This window comes from Rhipicephalus microplus, chromosome X (assembly GCF_043290135.1).
Source record: "Rhipicephalus microplus isolate Deutch F79 chromosome X, USDA_Rmic, whole genome shotgun sequence".
NCBI lineage: Eukaryota > Metazoa > Arthropoda > Arachnida > Ixodida > Ixodidae > Rhipicephalus > Rhipicephalus microplus.
In genome coordinates this window covers 54277940-54297199 of record NC_134710.1, presented here as the reverse complement: position 1 = coordinate 54297199, position 19260 = coordinate 54277940, and the positions used below count along the sequence as shown (strand labels likewise).

Genomic DNA, 19260 nt, shown 5'->3' with positions numbered 1-19260 from the left:
TGATATGACTGTGTTCAACTTAATTTGTGCTAAAGACAGTGTTCTTGTTACGAATGAAGCAGCTCACTACTCGAAGCTCAGCTTTCTGAAGTCAGCTGATGCCGCAAACTTTTTTTAAACATGAGAGTGTTTTATCTGGGGCCCAACATGGCTCCGTGACGTATTTCCGTCACGGATATGACGCGTTGTGAAATGTTTACGTACGGATTGCAAAGTTAACAAAACTGACAAGAATAGTTCCGCAGAGGGGCGTCGAACCATTGACTTCGCGCTTATTAGTCTTCGATGATAAGCACTACGCTACAGAGCGACCCTTCTCGATCAGGTTAACGGCGGGCCATTTATATACACTGTGTACCCCTAGCGGTCCTCAGATGTCAGAAACTTCAGCGCATTTTCGTAATCAGTAGCGAGATGGCACGGCGGGCGCGCGTTGAGCGCGTGTGCTCTAGAGGACGTCGCGCCTGCAGCCACCTTACGCGTCTCTGTGCGCATGCGCCTCCACATGGCGTGGTCAAAGTGCGTATATACGTTATCTAGCGTAGTGGCTCACTTATCTCGGGATTCGGGTGCTCTGTACTTCTTGTGCTTGCACCGCAAGTTTGCTTGGAAGTTACAGCAGTTCAAGACAGCACGAACGGCAGTTCGCTCGCTGCCGTGTATACAAAAAGAACGCGCGGCTCTCACACGAAGTAATTATTGTGACAGTTGCTTGTCCGTGCTCGTGTGTATGCTCATTTCGTCCGTGCTCTCTGCTTGAGGTGTGCGCTGCGAGTTTTCACCTGCTTGCCGTTCTTAGTGTGACATTGCGATTTGCCACTGCAGCATTCATTCTTGTGCCTTTGCGGCGAAACAATGCACAATGAGTGCAAAACAGTGAGAACACGTTTCACTTTCCTGTTAAACCAATTCCTAAAAAAAGAGATCAATCAAGTTTTCTTCTTTTTCACTGACTGCCGTGGCTAAGTAGCAAGTGAATTTGGGCTTTGCTAGAGAAATATAAAAACTCCCTTCGAGTTTCACGCGTCACTTAGTTCGTTTAACGCACAGTTTTAGTTTTTTTCCCTTGCCTTTGTCGGCTTAAAATAAAGGTGTCTGTTCAACATGGAGAATTGCTAGACTTTCGTGTGCCGAACAATTAGATATTACTATGAGACACGCTATAATGTGGGTGTCAAGATTAATTGTGACCGCTTGGGGTTCTTCAATGGAAACATATATCTTGGTTCAAGGGTGTTCTTAGTGGCCGCCATGGTCGGGAATATATTCCGCGCTCCCAAGCATAGCAGTGCGACACCGCACGTGCTATGCTGCCGTGGTGGTTTGCTTGATCAACGTCCACGTGCATACATACCGCGGACAGGACGTACATTCGACGCCAAAAAAAAAAATTGACGCAGCTAAACCTTTACTTGTTCTTTCTTTGTCTTTTTTTCATTTTACTACATAAGTGGGCAGCGTAGCATCGTCGCAGCGCGGGTTCTTCAATGGGAGCTTGTCAGCCTGCACTAGCTTAATACAAAACCTAGCACGCAACAAAAAATTGAGAAGGAGGGAGTCGCCATCACGGCACAGCACTGTTCCTTCGATGCCATATGCATAGGCACAGTCTGTATTGCAGAGCTTTTCTCCGTTTCCCTATGTCCTTTTGTGTGAGAGTAGCCTTCAGACTAAGTTTTTTTTATTGCGATAGCAATTATATGGACACTTTCGGTTGGATTTTGCCGCCGGCGTGGGCGTTGATGTCATGCACCGTATATGTATACGTATCTATATACATGAAAACACAAGAAAAAAAACCACGGAGGAAGACTCCGTAGCTCGGAATCTAATGTGGGACCTGCGCGTCATGAATGCGAAGCGTTAACCACTGCGCCACCGAGAGCCACCTCCTTCAACGTTCAAACGGCAAGCTATTCATATCTACTACTTACCGCTGTTAGCGGGCATTTCGGGGGAGGGGGAAACTATCGGTTTTTCAGCATTATCAGCAAGATGGCGCAGTGAGCGCGCGGCGGCTCTCATCTCTCACGCGTAGTTTGGCCCGCGTAGAGAATAAGGGGGTGTACGCTTGATCGAGCGCCCTTGCAGTGGGGAGAATCGTACGTCTTGGCTAGCCTTTGGGTTTCGCCGGAACGATTCTGTTGTCATTACCTGGCGGGCCACTGCAATCGTTGCACAGCCTCCGTTTGCAAAAAGGGTGCGCTTTTCGGGCACAGCGAAGTAACAACTGAGACGCTTATTCGCGTTAATTTGTACCTGTGAGTACGTTTCGTACGTCATTTGTGCGTGAGAAACGCGGGGCACGTTTCGATCTGCTTGCCATTCTGCACGTGATCTTCCAATTGGTTGCTATCGCGTTCATTGCTTTGCCTTTGCGGCAAAGCTGTGACTTTTTTCTTTGTCTTTATAAACTACGGTGCTGTATTACTGGCGCAATTGCTTTTGGAGCTGTTGGTACCAAAATGAGCCACGGGGAAACGGCGCACGCACGGGCTCTCACCGCGTACCGCGGCCGGTTGTCTGGGCGCGAGCGGCTGAGTTGTGTCCCGACTCTCCGCCAGGTGCTTTTTTTTTTCGGCGCGCCACCTAACCAGCGCTTGTCTCCCATTGTGTGTAAATGAGCTCGAGCTAAAAAGTATAGGGAATGCGCAGTCAGTAGCACGCAAGCGCGAGGGATGGCCATAGTAAGGATGCGCAAGAAGATAAAGAGGCGAGTGGAAAAAAAAAACAACGAATGAATAAATAGACTTTATTTGAAATCCGGCAGTTTCCTTGAGGTGAGGTGGAGGAAGAGGGGATTAACTACTGTCTCTTCCCACCCTCCGTCGATGATGATTGCGGTACCTAAGGTGAGGTGACCACTCGAAGTCCTTGGACCCGGGCGGCATCTTTGGCTTGTCGGACGGCCTAAAGCTGATCTGCCAGCTCGTCGCTGGTGAGTGGCGCATCCCAGTGGCAGCGAAGCAACGAGAAAATCTTCTTTGGTCGAAAGTATGTGATTTGCTTAAGGCGATTTGAAAGAATATAAAGTCGTTTATACCAAGAAAAAAACTTTACTCGGGTGAACTTTATATTCCAACATACCTTGCGTGGATACGGTGTTTAAATATTTTGACATAATGTGACCGCTATGCTTTGAAGTTGTGACGAAGCCAGGGGAGAGATTCTCCTGTTTTTGAAAATTTCGGGGAGAGGAAATGTTTTCCGAGAATTTTACATACACGCACGCGTTCAAACGCACGTACGAGCATGCATGAAGGATAGTTAGAAAAAAAATTCGGCAAAACATTTCCAGCTATGCCACTGCTGTCACTGCACTTCTTCATAACCTCACAACAACAATAACAAGAAAAAGAAGACGCGTCATGCATATTTTCAAAGCGTATGAGATTCTTTATGAAAGAGCAGTTTTTAAAACGTAGAGGTAGGGACATATGGCGGAAGAGTCCGTACTTATAGCATGTGTAAGCTTGCTGTGGCCAAGATAGCATGAGTGGTGGCGGAGATGTTGTACGTTCGCAGATTTATAGATTCATCTTTACGAGGAATTGAGTTCCCTGCTTCAACCACGTAGCACAGGTGTGGTCTTTCTTTTTCCGTGTTGCCGAAATAATGAATAATGATTGTCGCAATATTTATTCAATTGTCACAGGAATTTTCAGTTTCAGGGAGAGAGAAGGAATATAGAAACGGTAGGGAGGTTAACTATACTAAATCCAGTTAGCTACCCCACACATGGGGGTAATACGTGAATAAAATACGGGAGTAAAATAGAAAGAGAGAGAGAGAGACATTTCACAACACACACGCGCAGTGTAGGGTTTTGGTGCTCGCTCAATGCTCTTGCGTTCAAGTACTGCAAGAGGGCTCGTGTGGCTTTCTGGGCTGATGTGCTGCGATACTAGGCTCTCAAGATGTTTGCTGCAGTCAAGGGCCGATCACCAAGTTTCCTCAAGGCACATTGGAGTGCCAGACGATCTTGTTCAAATCGGAGACAGTTGCACGACAGATGATCAATAGTTCCTACGCAGTCGCAGTTATTCGCACATGGATGAATCTGCCATAGCGATGCGATAGCTTAATTAATGTGTAAATGCCCCCTCCTTGCTATTGACGTACCTGGTACTCCATTCAAGTCCGAATAGATCTCCTAGGCCCACTTCCATCTTCGTTGGTGGGCCGCCGATGGATTAGAATAAGCAGAATACCTCACTCGCTACGCCGAAACAAAGGCTGCGGCTGTGGAGAGAGGCGCAGCAACAGAAGCAGTCCAATTTTTCGTCGAGACTGTGGTGCTGATGCATGGGGCTACGTGAGTGGTAATAAGTGACAGAGGAACTGTATTAACAGCCAAGGAATTACAGGCAGCTTTAAGACTCAGTGGCGTATCTCACCGGCGAACAATGGCTTATCATCCGCAAACGAATGGCCTGACGGCGCACCTAAACAAGACACTTGTGGATATGCTTTGCACGTACAGTACGTCAATGTGGAGTATAAAAAACTGGGACGAAATCTTGCCGTATATCAAGATCGCATGAAACATGGCTCACCAAGAAACTACACGAGTGACACTATCTCTCCTTCTTCATGGTCGCGAAATCACAACTATGCTATAGATGCGATGCTACCACATCAGTGCAAAGGCACCACCAATAAAGGGGGTATTACATCACACAGCATGCCGAAGAAGCCCAACAACTTGCGCGCATACGTATTCGTCGCTAGCAGGACGACGATTCGAAGTGCTAGTATAATCTTTTTTACTGACCAGTCTCCTTCAATTCTGAAGAGAAAGCTTTTGTTCGTACTCCCATTGGCCGCCATCACCTTTCATAAAAGGTGTTAAAGCGGTAGTTCGGGTCATGTAAAGTCCTCTGACGTCTCACTGCCGTAAACCATGAGGTTGTTCCCGATAGCGCACATTGGTTAAGGCGTCAAATTAATGCACCAGAGCTCGCGCACGTATTTCGCATGAAATACTATTTGTTCGAATAAATTTTTGCGCTGCTATGGTCTGTACAAACCCCTGTGATTACGAAGCATCGGGACGATGCTTTTCTTGGAAAGGAGATGGTTGTCATGACTAAAAGCTGGCAGGCTGACAGAGGGCAACAAAGTGAGGTGCATGCGCAACACTGTTCCTCCGAAAAAGAGGACGTTCTAGCGTGTGCTCTTTTAATCTGTCGATACAGACCTTGTCTTTCCTTGTCGCAACGGGGTGTTGTGTCCTGCTCTCTCCACATTGCGACACTCACAGTCTACGTAGCACTGTAGAGTCCCATTGAGAAATCTTGGATGGCAGTTGTATCTGTAGCAGTGTATCAAGGTTTTTTGGGCGGCGATCGGAGTCTAGCGCAGAATGTTATTGCGTTATAGCGTGGCGTTATAGCGTGGCGTGGTGGACTTCTTTTGCAGTGACTACTCTTGGCAAATCTATGAATAGTGTGGGTGCTCCACCGTGAGCAAATCGGGCAGCGTTGTCGGCGAGGTGGTTACCATTTATCCTGTCCCGGCCGCTCTTGTAAGGCTACGTCCTGTTCTGGATAAATTTCATTTATGTGAGGGACAAGCTTATGGTAGTTTCACTGTTATAGACTTCGCAAGCTTTCATGAACTGCCTTAAGAGTGGCAGAATATGGCCCACATACAAGGGAATTCTTGTATCTATAACGAATTCTATTGCGGCTTGAAGAGTGGCGAGCTCGTAATTTGTAGATGTCGTGATGTGTCAGACCTTGAACTTGAAGATGATATATCGAGATGGTACCACAAAGGAGCCCATCGAACTTGCCGAGACAGAATCTTCTGTGTAAGCATAGATTAAGTTAGCATGCGACATATGCAAAAGGTCCAATGAAACCTGCTTGAGCACTGCGACGACAGGTTATAACCTTTTTAGATATACTCGACACTTCAAGGTGCACAGGGGGTCTTTCCAGGCGCTCAGATTTCAAAATTTCCGAATGCGCATAGGGACTGTAAACATGTTTTGTGTCGTTGCGTACAGCGCGGCACGATATGGGGATGGTTATTGCGAAATTTCACAATTTCACGGTGTACATATACAATACACGAGAGGCTGAAAAAAACAGAAACTTCTTATTGTACGTTTCATTTCATTTCTAAGCGCTTCCGATAAAAATTCAGCGTTAATTTTATTTTCTTGCGATTCTGTATTTTCTCACGCTGTTTTTTTATTTTTCAACAGAAAAATACAGAATACAGAGTGACAACTTTGCTGTTCTCTGGATTCCTCTACTGGAGCTCATGAGGCGATTGCATCAGTATTATAAGCGTTCCTCGAATGACGACCCACTCAAGTGCAGTTACAGCTCAAGTTTACCACTTGAGGAGTATTTTTCTGTCATCGACGATTATGTGAAGGTACGTTTTCTACGGATGTCGAAGTTTGGAATAACTTAATAATGGAAGCAGAATGATGGTTTAGAATTATGGAATTGGAATAGCGGAATGTGTTTTGCTGGAAAAAAAAACAAAATAAATCAGTGAACTCACGGTCGCTTCTGCAGAAAACGACAGACGAGAGCGTGAGAAGATATCATGTGGCTGAAAAAAGGCGGTATTTTCATATTTGGCGATTAAAGCACCAATTCTGACTTGTGATACGCGTCGTCACCTGCGTGCGCGTCACCGTATTCCCGTATGCTTATGATCATCATTACGCTCATTAACATCGTAATAAGACTATCACATGTCTTCTGCAGGACGAAGGCCTCTCCCTGTGATCCCCAACGCACTCCTTCCTGTGCAAGCGTATTCAATTTTGTACCGGTTTACTAACAAATAACTTTTTAACGTCTCTAATATCAATCTTTTAACATTTCGCTATATGATGTAAGTTTTACTTGTGCTGTAAACAAAAGAGTGTAGCCACCCCTAACTTAGATTACCATTTGGTGCACACCGCAAGTTAACAAGGGCATGCGCTTTTGTCACAAGCTGTTTGCTTTCTGCAATGCCTGCTATAAATGGGGCGATTTACGGCATTTGTGCATACATGATCAGCCAACGTGAAATATTTGACAAAACGTGTTGAGTACCTGCTTGAAAGCGTCTTTTTTTAGATAGCTGATGTCCGGTTGTATGCTGTTATTGCAGCGCTGTGTCATTCATAGTGTAATCGTAAATACACTGGTGACGTTACAACACATAGGTCATCTATACATATCTGCACCCACGTTTAAAACATGTGATGCACCCAACCGCATACGCCGGTTCTTGCCCGTGCACCATGGTGTGGAGGACTGCCAGCACTTGCCCACATTACATGGGAATGTGAGTTAAGGCCAGCCAAAATTAGTATGCCTAAGATTCCGGCGAAAAAATTCAAGATGGAGCAGTGGGAGACCTTGCTCGCTAGCTAGAAAAGGAGGCGCAAGTGGCGCTCCTGAACCAGGAGCAGCGGATTGGTGAGGCCAGTGGAGCCCTTGACTGGGGCTCCACCCACCTGCTTCTGACCCTTATTTCCTTTTTTTCTGTAATAAACGTTTTTTATTCCTAAAAATTGAAATACCTGTTGTATATCCCGAAGTGTGTTCGGCGAACGCCTATGTCCCTTGAGACGGACTCAGTCAGAATGGAACGCGATGCGCGACTCTCCTTTCTCGCATGATTGGACACGCTGGTCACAGCGACGCTACGCAAGCAAGGCATAAGCACTGTAGAGCCCGACGTCCGTGGGTGCGCCCGGTGGCCACATCCATGGCATCGTGCTAGGGCACGGACCAACGGACGGACCTGAACATGATACAATAATGCCTTTCACCTTAAAACGTGGAGCTCACTCAGACTCACTCAAGAAATATATTTTGCCTTTAAGGCTTAGTCTGACTTAAGACTGACCCAAATTCGCTCAACCTGCACTCGTTTTGACTCAGCCTCACCAAAAACGGGACTCAATGGAACTCAAGTCCACGAAGATTTTGCTCACCCAAACTCCCTCAGGCTCATACTCACGGCTCGCACTAATCTGACTCAATCTGAGACAGTCGAGTCATGGGTGAGTTTGGCGACTTATGTGAGAACATAAACATTGGTGAAGTCTGTAGTGATCGCATTTAAAAAGGCTGCTGCTGCGATGCTTTGTGACTCTCTTTAGTAGGGTGGTATGGGGACTTCCGATAAATGGGCGATGTTTAGACGACTGTGGCCGTGTCACCAGGCGGTGCACGACGCAGTCATGGGTTGATCGTTATCGTAAATACCATGACTTTGGTAGCGACCGCTAATAACCGTGATTGGTTCTTTTATTCTCACAGGTGAGACAGGAAGCACTAGAAGTTGAAGAACTACTAAGCCAAAGAGCAGCTCAATTTCGCGTAGTACAAAAGTGTGTTCTCACCAAGCTCAAGGACAAGACTCCCACTCCACTGAACAATTTAGACTCCTTGTTGGAAGTTACGCAGAGAGAGGTGAGAGTTACACATGGTCGGCTGTCTGTCTTGCGGACCGCCTTCTTTCTCTTTCCCCGAAACAGCGTGCACGGCAGTCATCGGTCTGTTCTATGCTTGTAGCCATCACATGCAATTGACTTCTGTAAATACGAAATGACACATTTGCGATACATACCTTTCGCCCTTCTTTTTTCAGCTTCTCGGCCTGGGTAAGCGCGCGGTGGAGACAAAGGGCGAATACCAGCGCATGCTCTCGAAGCTCAGTTCCGCGAGTCAACTGGTTGTATTACTACTGAAGCTGAAAACCCAAATGAGTACTGAAGACCACAAGATCTTACAAGACATCTTTCATGTAGACCTGGACGCAACCATTACAGAGGTAGGAATCTGGTAAACAAAAAAAAAAAACTATTCCACGTTTATCCCAGAGAGAGTTGATACAAAAACGATGACTTTATAAGGACATTTACTTGGCTTGGAGGACCCACGATATAGCACCTGTGCATCCCTACTTTTGCCTGATGTTTCTCCGACTGTCTGCGTGATTCGCAGAGTGTTTGTTTATGCGCTTGTTATGGTGATATTTTTGTTGAGAATCAGATAAAGCTCAGTTGCACTCACTGGTCCTATTAGCACCAGGAGACGTGTACCATGTTGTGAGGAAATGGTGCGAACACACATCCAAGGAGTCAAACGCTAATAATTAGAGCAATTCTGCCCTGTAGGACATGATGGGCGCACAAAATTTGTGGGTATGGAAAGTGTCATTTGGCGAAAGAAAATTATTTTTTTAATAAATAGCGTATATCCCTTTAGAGGCAGCGCCAACTTCAAGACGGGTAACCGCGTATATTTATTCCTAACCACAAGAACCGAAATCCTCATGAAGTAAGGAACCACAAGTTGAACACAGTTGTTTTTGGGTGTTTACAGACAGTACCTTGAATTAAGCGAAGTGTCCGAGTTCAATAGAACTTTCAGGTGTCTAAGTTGATTAATCGGGAGTGTGTTCAATGGTGTAGGGTCAATTTTTGCTTCTATGGTTCACAAAACTCACCAGCGTTTCATACTTATTGTTAATAGATAATATACGCAGAATGAAATATGATACCAGCATGTGCATAGCAGATGATGAATAAAAGTAGTCAAACAAAAAATTTTTGGGTATTATTATGTACACAACAAGGCTTCGGCTGCGCTGTATCATCACACGTTATGAAAATTAATGTTGCTTTATATAATTTGTAGAAATTTTGCGAAACGAGCTCCAATACTTTATTCATCACTTCGGAGTTTATGAGCTGTGTCTTGTCCCTGAACTTTTGATATCTTTGAAAAAGTGAGTATTCTACAACTACGTAAGTAGACCCCCCCTTCCTCATCTGTATTGCTCTGAATGAACTACCGGCTTAGTTACACTATCAAAAATGCCCCACACTGATGCACTATGGCTTCAATTTCTCATGCCTGCGTAGATAATTTCTGGGCGAAAGCTGCCATTCTTACAAATGCAGCGTTAAATTTGCATGCAGGCTATGTCAATTGAATAAAAAAGCCGGGCTTTTACACTTCCAGAATATGGTCTAAAGACATCGTCTTCGTGCTCAGACAAAATAATAAGTAGCGGGACTGAAAAACGCCCTTCAAAACTAAAGAAACATTGGTACGGCCTTGTACGCATGATACTATGTTGTGTCACTTCCGGCTAAATGACGGCCTTTTCGTTGTCAATCAGCTGAGCCGTAGTAGTAGTGTCAATAATTTCAGTGCTTAGAGGCAAGCACCATGTTATGAGGGAATATGTGGGGTAGTTCGTGCAAAAGAGTAAAAATTTACACTGCATTTTGCAGCCATAGAGGTATACCATAGCTCAACGCCCGGCTGGGAGAAAACAACAGCTTCTCCTATGCAACAACAATAACAACAACACCACCACCACCACCACCACCACCACCACCACCACCACCACCACCACCACCACCACCACCACCACCACCACCACCACCACCACCACCACCACCACCAACAACAACAACAACAACAACAACAACAACAACAACAACAACAACAACAACAACAACAACAACAACAAGAACAATAACAACAACAACAATAATAATAATAATAATAATAATAATAATAATAATAATAATAATAATAATAATAATAATAATAATAATAATAATAATAATAATAATAATAATAATAATAATAATAATAATAATAATAATAATAATAATAATATGACTAATAAAGGGCGTCGCAGCCAAGGCTCCATAAAAAAGCTGTGAAGTTTTGCAGCGAGAGCTACATTGACCGCAACATTTCTAGATACTGTCAGTATCTAGAAATATTTCTAGACACTGTCAGTATTTGCGCCAGCGGCTCGGCACCACCGCTGGCGCAGAGTCGCTCGCCGTGCCATCCGTCGCGACGGCAGAGGAGGAGCCGGTGAAACCACGTTGCAACAACAGATTAACAGATTAGGAGCTGGCGTTGCATCGTGTAAATAGAGAAAGAGGGGCTTGCTGGAATTCGTCGGCACATACGGAAAGTGAGTCGCAGAGACTGACTTCATGTTTCGTCGTCGGAACGAAACCGAAAGCAACCAGACAGCTGAGAAGACGGAGGAAGAACAAGACGCACGCTTGGCATAACTGAGTTAAACCACCGTCAATTTTTCACTCCGGAAAGAGAGTGTAGGCCGCTTCACATTACACAAAACATAGCGGTTTTCAGGCTGCCAATTCACTCGCAGCGACAAGAAGGGACGTTCACTCCTGCCGCATGCAGGGTCAGCAGTGAGCGATGAACATGTTGGAAATTTCTCGCTCTGTTCACAACGGCGAAGAGATTTTTTGGTAGGAAGCCGTTGAAATAGTGCCGGACGGGCCAAGCCTTTAAAACTGCGTTGACATGTTTGCTTAGGTGTTGGCCGTTGTTGCGCACTTAAAAATGATATTTATACGATAAAGTGTTTTTAAGCGACAAAACCCGCGTGCTTTTCGTCACCGTTGAAAACTCAATAATGCCATAATGAGCACATTGTCACATTATGTCTGAAAAGTTGGGCAGTGTGTCTGCCACAATGAACAGCAGCAGGTAATTTTCTTCGCCGTGCCAGTCGCAGAGCGAAAATCGCCGACCATTCGCAGCCCATGTGAAACGAAACCGTCATTAGCGGCGGTTGTGAACAGAGCGAACGGAATGGTTTTTTTTTTTTTTTGCAGCAGCAGTCGTGACATTTGAAACAGCCTTGAGGGAGATAGAGGGAGATCGACGGCTGTAGATCACTGTGAAAAGTTGCGTGGGTTGTTGCTTCTCTGGTGGCCAGGGCTATATAAAGTTTTGTCGCTTTTCCTCATGATGCAATCTTTCGATAATGATGTTTTACTTTCTTCTTGTACATTGAGTTTTCTAAGCTTATTATCTATCACTCTATCTAGTGCGTCGCATTTTCTTGGTTGGAATAAGGGCTTGTCCTGAACATACTTTTATCAAGGCTGCTTGCTATATGGACCTGCGCATACTTCTGAGCTGAACATTTACAGACGTCTACATTTGTCTGCTTCGCAACCATATGTAAAACATCACTGCTCATGGAGAGAAGAGGAAAAAAAAGTAACTGTATAAATTTAACCCAAATTGGATGAAAAGTAAGGCACGCAGTCAGATATATCGTGCGTACTTGCAGAGCTAAGGCACGAGGACTCGCTATATATCAAGACACGTACCAACTAGCCCATCAATGAATTCTTTTTGAACGCAGTGAGGTTGCATTTGCATGTCCCTCGGTGAGAAGCCGGCCTAACCCTAAAGAACGTTGTTTTCTTGCATATGTCATCGAAAACCCCTGTCCGTTTATGTACGCTCTGGAAGGGATGGGAGGAGAAGCTGGAGGCGGCCATCTGTTACCAGCTGCAGATGGGCCAGCCTGACGATGAACTGCCACCGGTGCCCAAGGAGCTGACGCCTCTCAAGGACGTTGCCCGGCTCAAGCAACTCATCGCCATCATCTTCGAGAAGGTGCTTGACGGTCGGTGCTTGTCGCAGAATGACCTGCCAAGTGGCAAGGGTGAGCTTTTCTGCGTGATATATTCGTGAATAATTCGGCAGGCCTACGAGACGGCTGTTCATTCGTAGCTAAGAATGCTTGAGTGACGTGTAGTGTCTTGTCTAGCACCGCCTTGTTGCAGTAAATACGCCAAAAAAATCAAATCTTTTGCTTTTTTAGATGCACCAGGTATGTCGCTGACGGCAACAAAGTTTGAAGAGTCTCAATATATGCTTCCAACTACAATGCCCAAAGGCCACCTTTATTAGAGGCTTTCACTATAAAAAATGTTTATATTATAGCCGAAAGCACCTATATTCACTGTACGTACCATTAATTTAGTCCACGATATCTGCAAACAGGAAGAGAACCGTGCTGTCGGCTACTTTTTACGAAGGACGGCCAACTAGTTTGGGGAAGCGCATTATCGTAAAGCGCAGATTATTTCTTCGTCAATGATTAGGTGACAATACGTCTCACTGAAAGGCGCATTGGTTTGTATTCTAGAGCAAGTTCACGGCTATGCCTTTTTCAGTCTCAAAGCGGTTGTGGTCTCTCATAAAAACGATGCGGGACACTCTAAATGCTTGTGCTATTCGCATTAGATATTTTGTCTAGCAGTGTCTTGTGGAACCTGATGTGAACGTATATATTTTTTTTTCATCCACCCCTCAGGGGCGTTTGTGCAAGCAGGTTTTTGATGAGCGGTGTCACAACGGACCCAAGCCAGAAGGATGGGAGGGTCGACATCCTCCCACTCCTCGCCATGCGTGGCTTTGCTGTATCCTGAAAAAAGGGGATTGTGTGGGTTAAGCCGATGTCGGGTGATTAATCCGATAAGGCCACCTGGCGGAGCCAACGCACCTCTTTGGCCCCGGCTTCACGTAAACGGCACCCCTGGGCTGATCCACCCAAGGGCTGTTGGCAGCCACCTTTTCCTGTCTCTTTTTTCCCTTGATATTTTCGTCTATCATCTTTCACCTCACCTTTTCTTTCTTCTATTGTCTTCAGTTTCTGTTTTTTTTTCTGGTAGCAAGGGTTACCTCAATTGGTGTATACTACTCAATATTGGACATGCTATGTGGGGTTATGGTGGTCTCATACAACTTGTGTCTGAGATTCCTGCAAGTTTTGCAGCATTGTAGCGACCCTTTGTTGGACTCGATGGTGGGCGGCTTTAGTCGCTGCCAAAATCAAATCATCTTTCGTGGGTTTGAACGCATTTCCACTCCTCCCTGATCATACTTTTGGTAGAAGAGGGAGCGCCGATGAAGCCCCATTCTTTCCGCAGAACAAAAATGAAATCTATCCAATGTATCACGTGATTCATCCAGGTAATACAGTCACGAAAATGACTAATATCTCCTAATTCCTATTATCTAGATGCTTCACTTAGAACCACTGGAAGTGGTTTCAAGGCCATCAAATTGGCGAGTGGAGGCCTGCTGACTGAAGTCAAAGACAAACATGAAAAGTGAAGAAGCTTTGTGGCATTTAGCGACAACCCCATCTCTGTTCGGGCACACCACACAATGAACATAACGGTGTCGTTTCAGACGATAACTTCATAGGTCTCTGTGATAATGAACTGTTGGACGGATGGAAGGAGAAAAATTGCGTACATGAGCAGCCGATGAAAATGAGGAGAGGTGACTACCGACCAGACGCCTGCTGCGCTTACTCGAATTTAACAAGGGTCCCCCCCCCCCCCCACGCCTCCCCAATTTTCGCTGGCTATAGATGACCCTCACGTTACACTGGAATACAAAAATAATATTTTTTTTAGGACGCAATGAAGAGTTATCCTTTGCGTTACATTCCTGGTCACGCAACGATTGAGTAATGGCGGCAATGCTCACCCTTGGAACTAGTACACTACCAGGCGTACTGAAAACAAGATATATCAAATGGTGTACCAGGTCCTACATCCCGAACCATCGGCGCTGTTTCAAGTACCGTATGTTCGGGCATGTATACGTTTGCCATGAGCATTTCAATTGTACAAAATGTGTCACAGTGAAACACTATTTTGATGAATGCTATGTTGAGGCTCAGGCCCATTTTGTCATCAGCGATAGAGCCCTTTCCGCGCATTTCAGATCGTGTCCTTGCTAGAAAAAAAAAAACTCCAGGCCTGCGCGGAAGGCGCAGCACAGTCACAGCGGCCTTTCAGAGCCGTTTCTAAGCACTGATGGGGTAACTGCTGCAAGCACACTTGCTGGGTAGCCGCTACGGCATTAATTATAATACGGTATAGTAGGCCCGCATTCGCTATGCCATCCTTCGTCATTCTTCTGAGAAGCGTAGAATCCACTTAACACTTGCAAGGAATTTCGTGCCAATTGTTGATGCAGAGACTGACGACGATGAGGAATTATTCCTGAAGTGGGTATGCACCACAGTTAATTGGTGATCAAGAACTAGCTTTTGTAATGGGTGAGAGCATTGGACTCTCGTTACGCTATTCGCATTGTGTGACGCCTGGTTGTTCTTTTGCTGTTCTAAAATGTTTCATTACTCAAAGTAACGCGATTCATTTCCCGACAACAAGTATAGCTAAGGGAAGTTTGCGAGCAAGTCCCAAGCTCCGGCGTGGGTCAGTCGTAGAATACTGGGCTGGCACGCAGCGGACCCGGCTTCGAGCCTTATTGTGTCCTTTGTACTAGGTATTTTTTTTCTTTCGTGCGACAGTGGTTACGGACACAGGCTGTGGATGCAGACAGCTACGGCACCACGCGGGACCCGAATTTCGATCTCATAACAGCTTTCACTGTAAAAAAAGGAATTCGCACTATCAAACTCCAACTGAACCTGAGCTTCTAAGAAGTCCGGCAGCGCGTATCACGAGGCTTCGCTGGTAAGCTACCATTCGCCGACCTATAGTGCATCGGAAGGCAGCACCACAACGACCCCAGGCAGTCACCCATGCCACGCGCCTTTGAGGAGACCACCACCTGCACCGCGGTGGAAGCAGCCATGGCATCCCGTCAACACGGCCACACCAGCGGCCTCTGCAAGCTCTAGCAGCATCTAGGTGGAGCGAGACATGGCCTCCGAGATCGCGCCCGCTATCTCGGAACAACACCAGCAGAACACACCAACAGAAAAGTGAATTAAGGTGGTATTCTCTGACAGAAAATCTAGTCCCAGAATGATTTCATGTGACAATTGTCCAAGATGTAAACCAGAGCAGAGGTATGACGTCCAGCAACAGTGACGCGGGCGGCACACATCCCAGTGACAGCTGATGTGGCACTACTCGGGCTACAGTGACAGAAGCAAGGGTGATCACTTTCTTTAGCCGAGCCCGAAGGCTGCAGTTCATGACCGATATGTGAGCGCCGGTGTCAATGAGTGCTATATTACAGTTGTGCCGTCTACATTTACGTTGATGAAGGTATTGTGTCTTGGTAGCGTGTCTAGAGGAATTTATGATCGGGTCGTCAAGGCAGGCTCATCACTAGGAGCTGCGCCCGTTAGTTTTCCGAGGACTGGCGGTGGTGAGGCAGAGCGGTGATGTTTAGGTGAGTGGGGCAGGCGTCCGGATGGCGATGGTGAGTGGTTTGCTTGAGTGGTCATGGATAGCGAATCATCGTCCTGGTCAGCGTATCGGTATGCGGGAACGATTAGGTGGGTGCCGGTTGTTGGCATAGTGCGTCCATCGCTGTCAATTCCAGCAACTGTGGCAACGAAGTGATATGTGGACGACTCTCTGCAGCAGAAAAAGATCGGTTTGTCATCGGAGGTATGCCATTCAGCCGAGTTCCTGTAACGTGGACGGTTGTACGAACCGCAGGACATATCAGGTACACTGCGAAGTCAGTCGGGTCTGTTAACTGGGCAGAGCGTCTGAAGTTCGGCGTTGACCAGTGCCTGGCGCACAACGGTGTGGATTAACGAAATTGTTGCGTGAGAATCGTCAGTGGCACGGGCTTGATCAGGAATAGGAAACGTGGCCTCAATTTCATGGTGGACGATGCACACAATATTGTCGGAAAGAGCAGTGGCTAGTTGTGAATGGACGTCTTCGCAGGTATGTTGCAGCCGCGTTAAGAAGACGCGAAAAGTGAATGATAATACGACGACTTCTGGCTTCCTCAAAGCATCGGCAATAATTAATAACGTCGTACACTGTCGATGAGTTGCGGAACTCGAGAAGAGCAGAGACATCATCCGCGATTTCTTTCAGTATGTGGACAACCTTTTCGGATTCTGACATCTTATCGTCATCCGTGCGGCAGAGGGTGAGCACACTGTTGAATGTATGGCACGTATGAATCGGTGCAAGACTGGAGTCGGCACGCGAGTTCTTTCTGGGGCGCACGATGACGCCCAATTGGCTTGCCGAAGAGGTCAATGAGTTACCGTTTGCAAATGTCCCAACTTGTGATCTCTTCCTCATGGTTAGGAAACCAAACTTTGGCCGTGCCCTGAAAGTGAAAAAGAGTATTGGCTAACATGAGCGTTGGGTCGCAGTTGTATAGTGCGCTCACCCGTTCGTATAGCTGAAGCGATTTTTTTGACATCCTCGTCACTGTTGGAAAAGGCGCCTGGGTAATGCGGTAGGGTTACAACGACGGTGCGGTTAGTGACGGCTGCATACGGCGCTGTTGGTTGCTGCGTGGTTAAACAAGGCACGAAATGAAGATGACGAAGTGATAGAAGAACGTTCTTTACTTCACAGCCGTGAAGGTTTTCACAGCCGTGAAAAGCTATTCACAGTGTTGAGGACAACATCAGCTGTAACTCCTGACAGCAGGAAGTGGTGTGACGGTACTGAGGGCCGACGTATCACCGTCACCGTGGCGGACGGAACCAGCCAGGATGTGCAAGTGTGGCAAGGGCCACCTTTACCACAGCGTGGCTTTGGAACTGACGAGCATGTAAGGCAACCTGGTTCTACCAGGGTTTCTTACATCAGGGCACCAACACTCGTTTTGGAGGCGATGAGGAAAGCTGAGGATATGTCGAACGAAGTAAGCTCTGCGAAAAAGGTGAGAGTGAAAGAACAGATGGACAACATGCAAGAGAGGACATCGACCTACTCCTTTATTGATGAAGATATTGAACCTGATGAGGAAGCAGAGTTTTTCACTCAAGTGACATTTAAAAAGAGTAGATTTGAGAGAATTCCTGTGGTATTCCGACCGATAGAGGAAACGAGAACCTTCTGGAAAATAAACCCAAACGTTGTAGCCTCGGATATTGTTGCACTTGCTAAAGAGAAAGTGCGTTCTTTCTGACTGAACAAAGATGGAAGTTTCTCAGTCACCGTGAGCTCTCTTACTTCAGCCAAAAGCTTGTTGTCTTGTGCGCAGGTGGCTGGCTTGCTGGTGAAGACATTCATTCCGGAGTCCTACATGCGAAATGTAGGCAAAATCAGACATGTGCCTCTAGAGTACACAGAAGAACAACTTACAGAATATTTAAGAGAGGCAGGAGTGATATTGGCTAGACGCCAGACTCGTTACATACGACAAGAAGATGGCACTGTAGCATCGCTCCCACTGAGAAGTGTGATTTTACAATTCAGGTATGACAGACCTCTTCGAGAGAAAGTATTCCTTAGATTTACAAGCCATCTATTTGAGCAATATCTGGGCCCAACAAGACGTTGCTATAATTGTCAGAGGTTCGGACATTTGGCAAAAAACTGCCAAGGAACAAGGCGCTGCAAAATATGCGCCGAAGACCACCATCACAAATACTGCAAATCGATAACACAACCTAAGTGTGCCAATTGCAAGGGGCGTCATGCTCCTTCGTTTTCTGGATGCCCGCAGAACAAGGCGGCTTCTCTTCAATATCAACATAACATCATCTACGGTCGCACACAACAGCATGACGCGCCTGAGCCCAACGTGAACATCATGAACCCTGCATGGCCACCTCGACCGCAAGCACCTAAACATCAGCACCCTGTAATGACGTACGCGCAAGCTGCAAGAGGACAACGAAAGCAAGAGAAAAGTGCGGGGACATCAACAAGCCAGCAGCAAGCTCGACAAGAGTTTCAGGAGGCACCTCGAGAGAAAAGTAACCATGTGGTTAACATACGAGAAAGCACGAGCACATCGCGTCCAGTAAGTGTAACGCAACCAGAAAACTCCTCTGTGTCGATAGCTCATCTTGTCATACCAATGTTATTCTCGGCTTCAAAAGCCGTACTAGCCGCGATCTCACAGGCTAACAACCTTCCTGAGGTCAAAGCCATCTTGTCGATGGAACATGTAGAGTTACAATTAGCCACAACAGTCACTGCGCAGGCAAGACATGAATAATTGTTATCAAAATGTCGCGATCTTCCAATGGAATACGAATAGTATTCACACTAAGTGTGCAGACTTCAGAAAATTTGTGTTTCAGAGCTCCTTTCCAGTGTTATGTATTACAGAGGCCAGGGTAGACACTACTTTTCGGTTATCGAACTACGTTGTGTATATGTCCTCTATATAGATCTACAGGACCGAGCAGAGCGATGATATGTGTGAGAAAAGATCTGCCATCAGTACAGTTGAATGCTATATCATCGGATTATCCAGAATATGTAGCATGTGAGATTAGATTTGGTCGAGTAAATATAACAGTAGTGAGCGTTTATCTCCAGCCTTCCACAAATATCTCGCTTTCTGCATTGACAGCACTTTTCCAGACGTACACGAAAGCTGTGATATATTGCGGAGATTTCAATGCTCACAATGTCATGTGGGGAAGTGCCTACTGCGATCGTCGCGGAAAGGACCTACAAAAAGCAATTCAGGATAGTTCATTGCGCTTGTTAAATGA

General features: G+C 46.1%; 1 protein-coding gene across 1 annotated transcript in view; it reads left to right on the top strand.

Annotated features, from left to right (window-relative positions):
- Positions 1–19260, top strand: part of BBS9 (Bardet-Biedl syndrome 9) — an 83281-nt gene that overhangs the window by 53368 nt on the left and 10653 nt on the right. Inside the window, exons 17-20 of the mRNA XM_075881195.1 lie at positions 6215–6390; positions 8286–8438; positions 8617–8799; positions 12300–12495. Coding sequence (XP_075737310.1) covers positions 6215–6390; positions 8286–8438; positions 8617–8799; positions 12300–12495 — 708 coding nt within the window. The remainder of the gene's footprint in view (positions 1–6214; positions 6391–8285; positions 8439–8616; positions 8800–12299; positions 12496–19260) is intronic.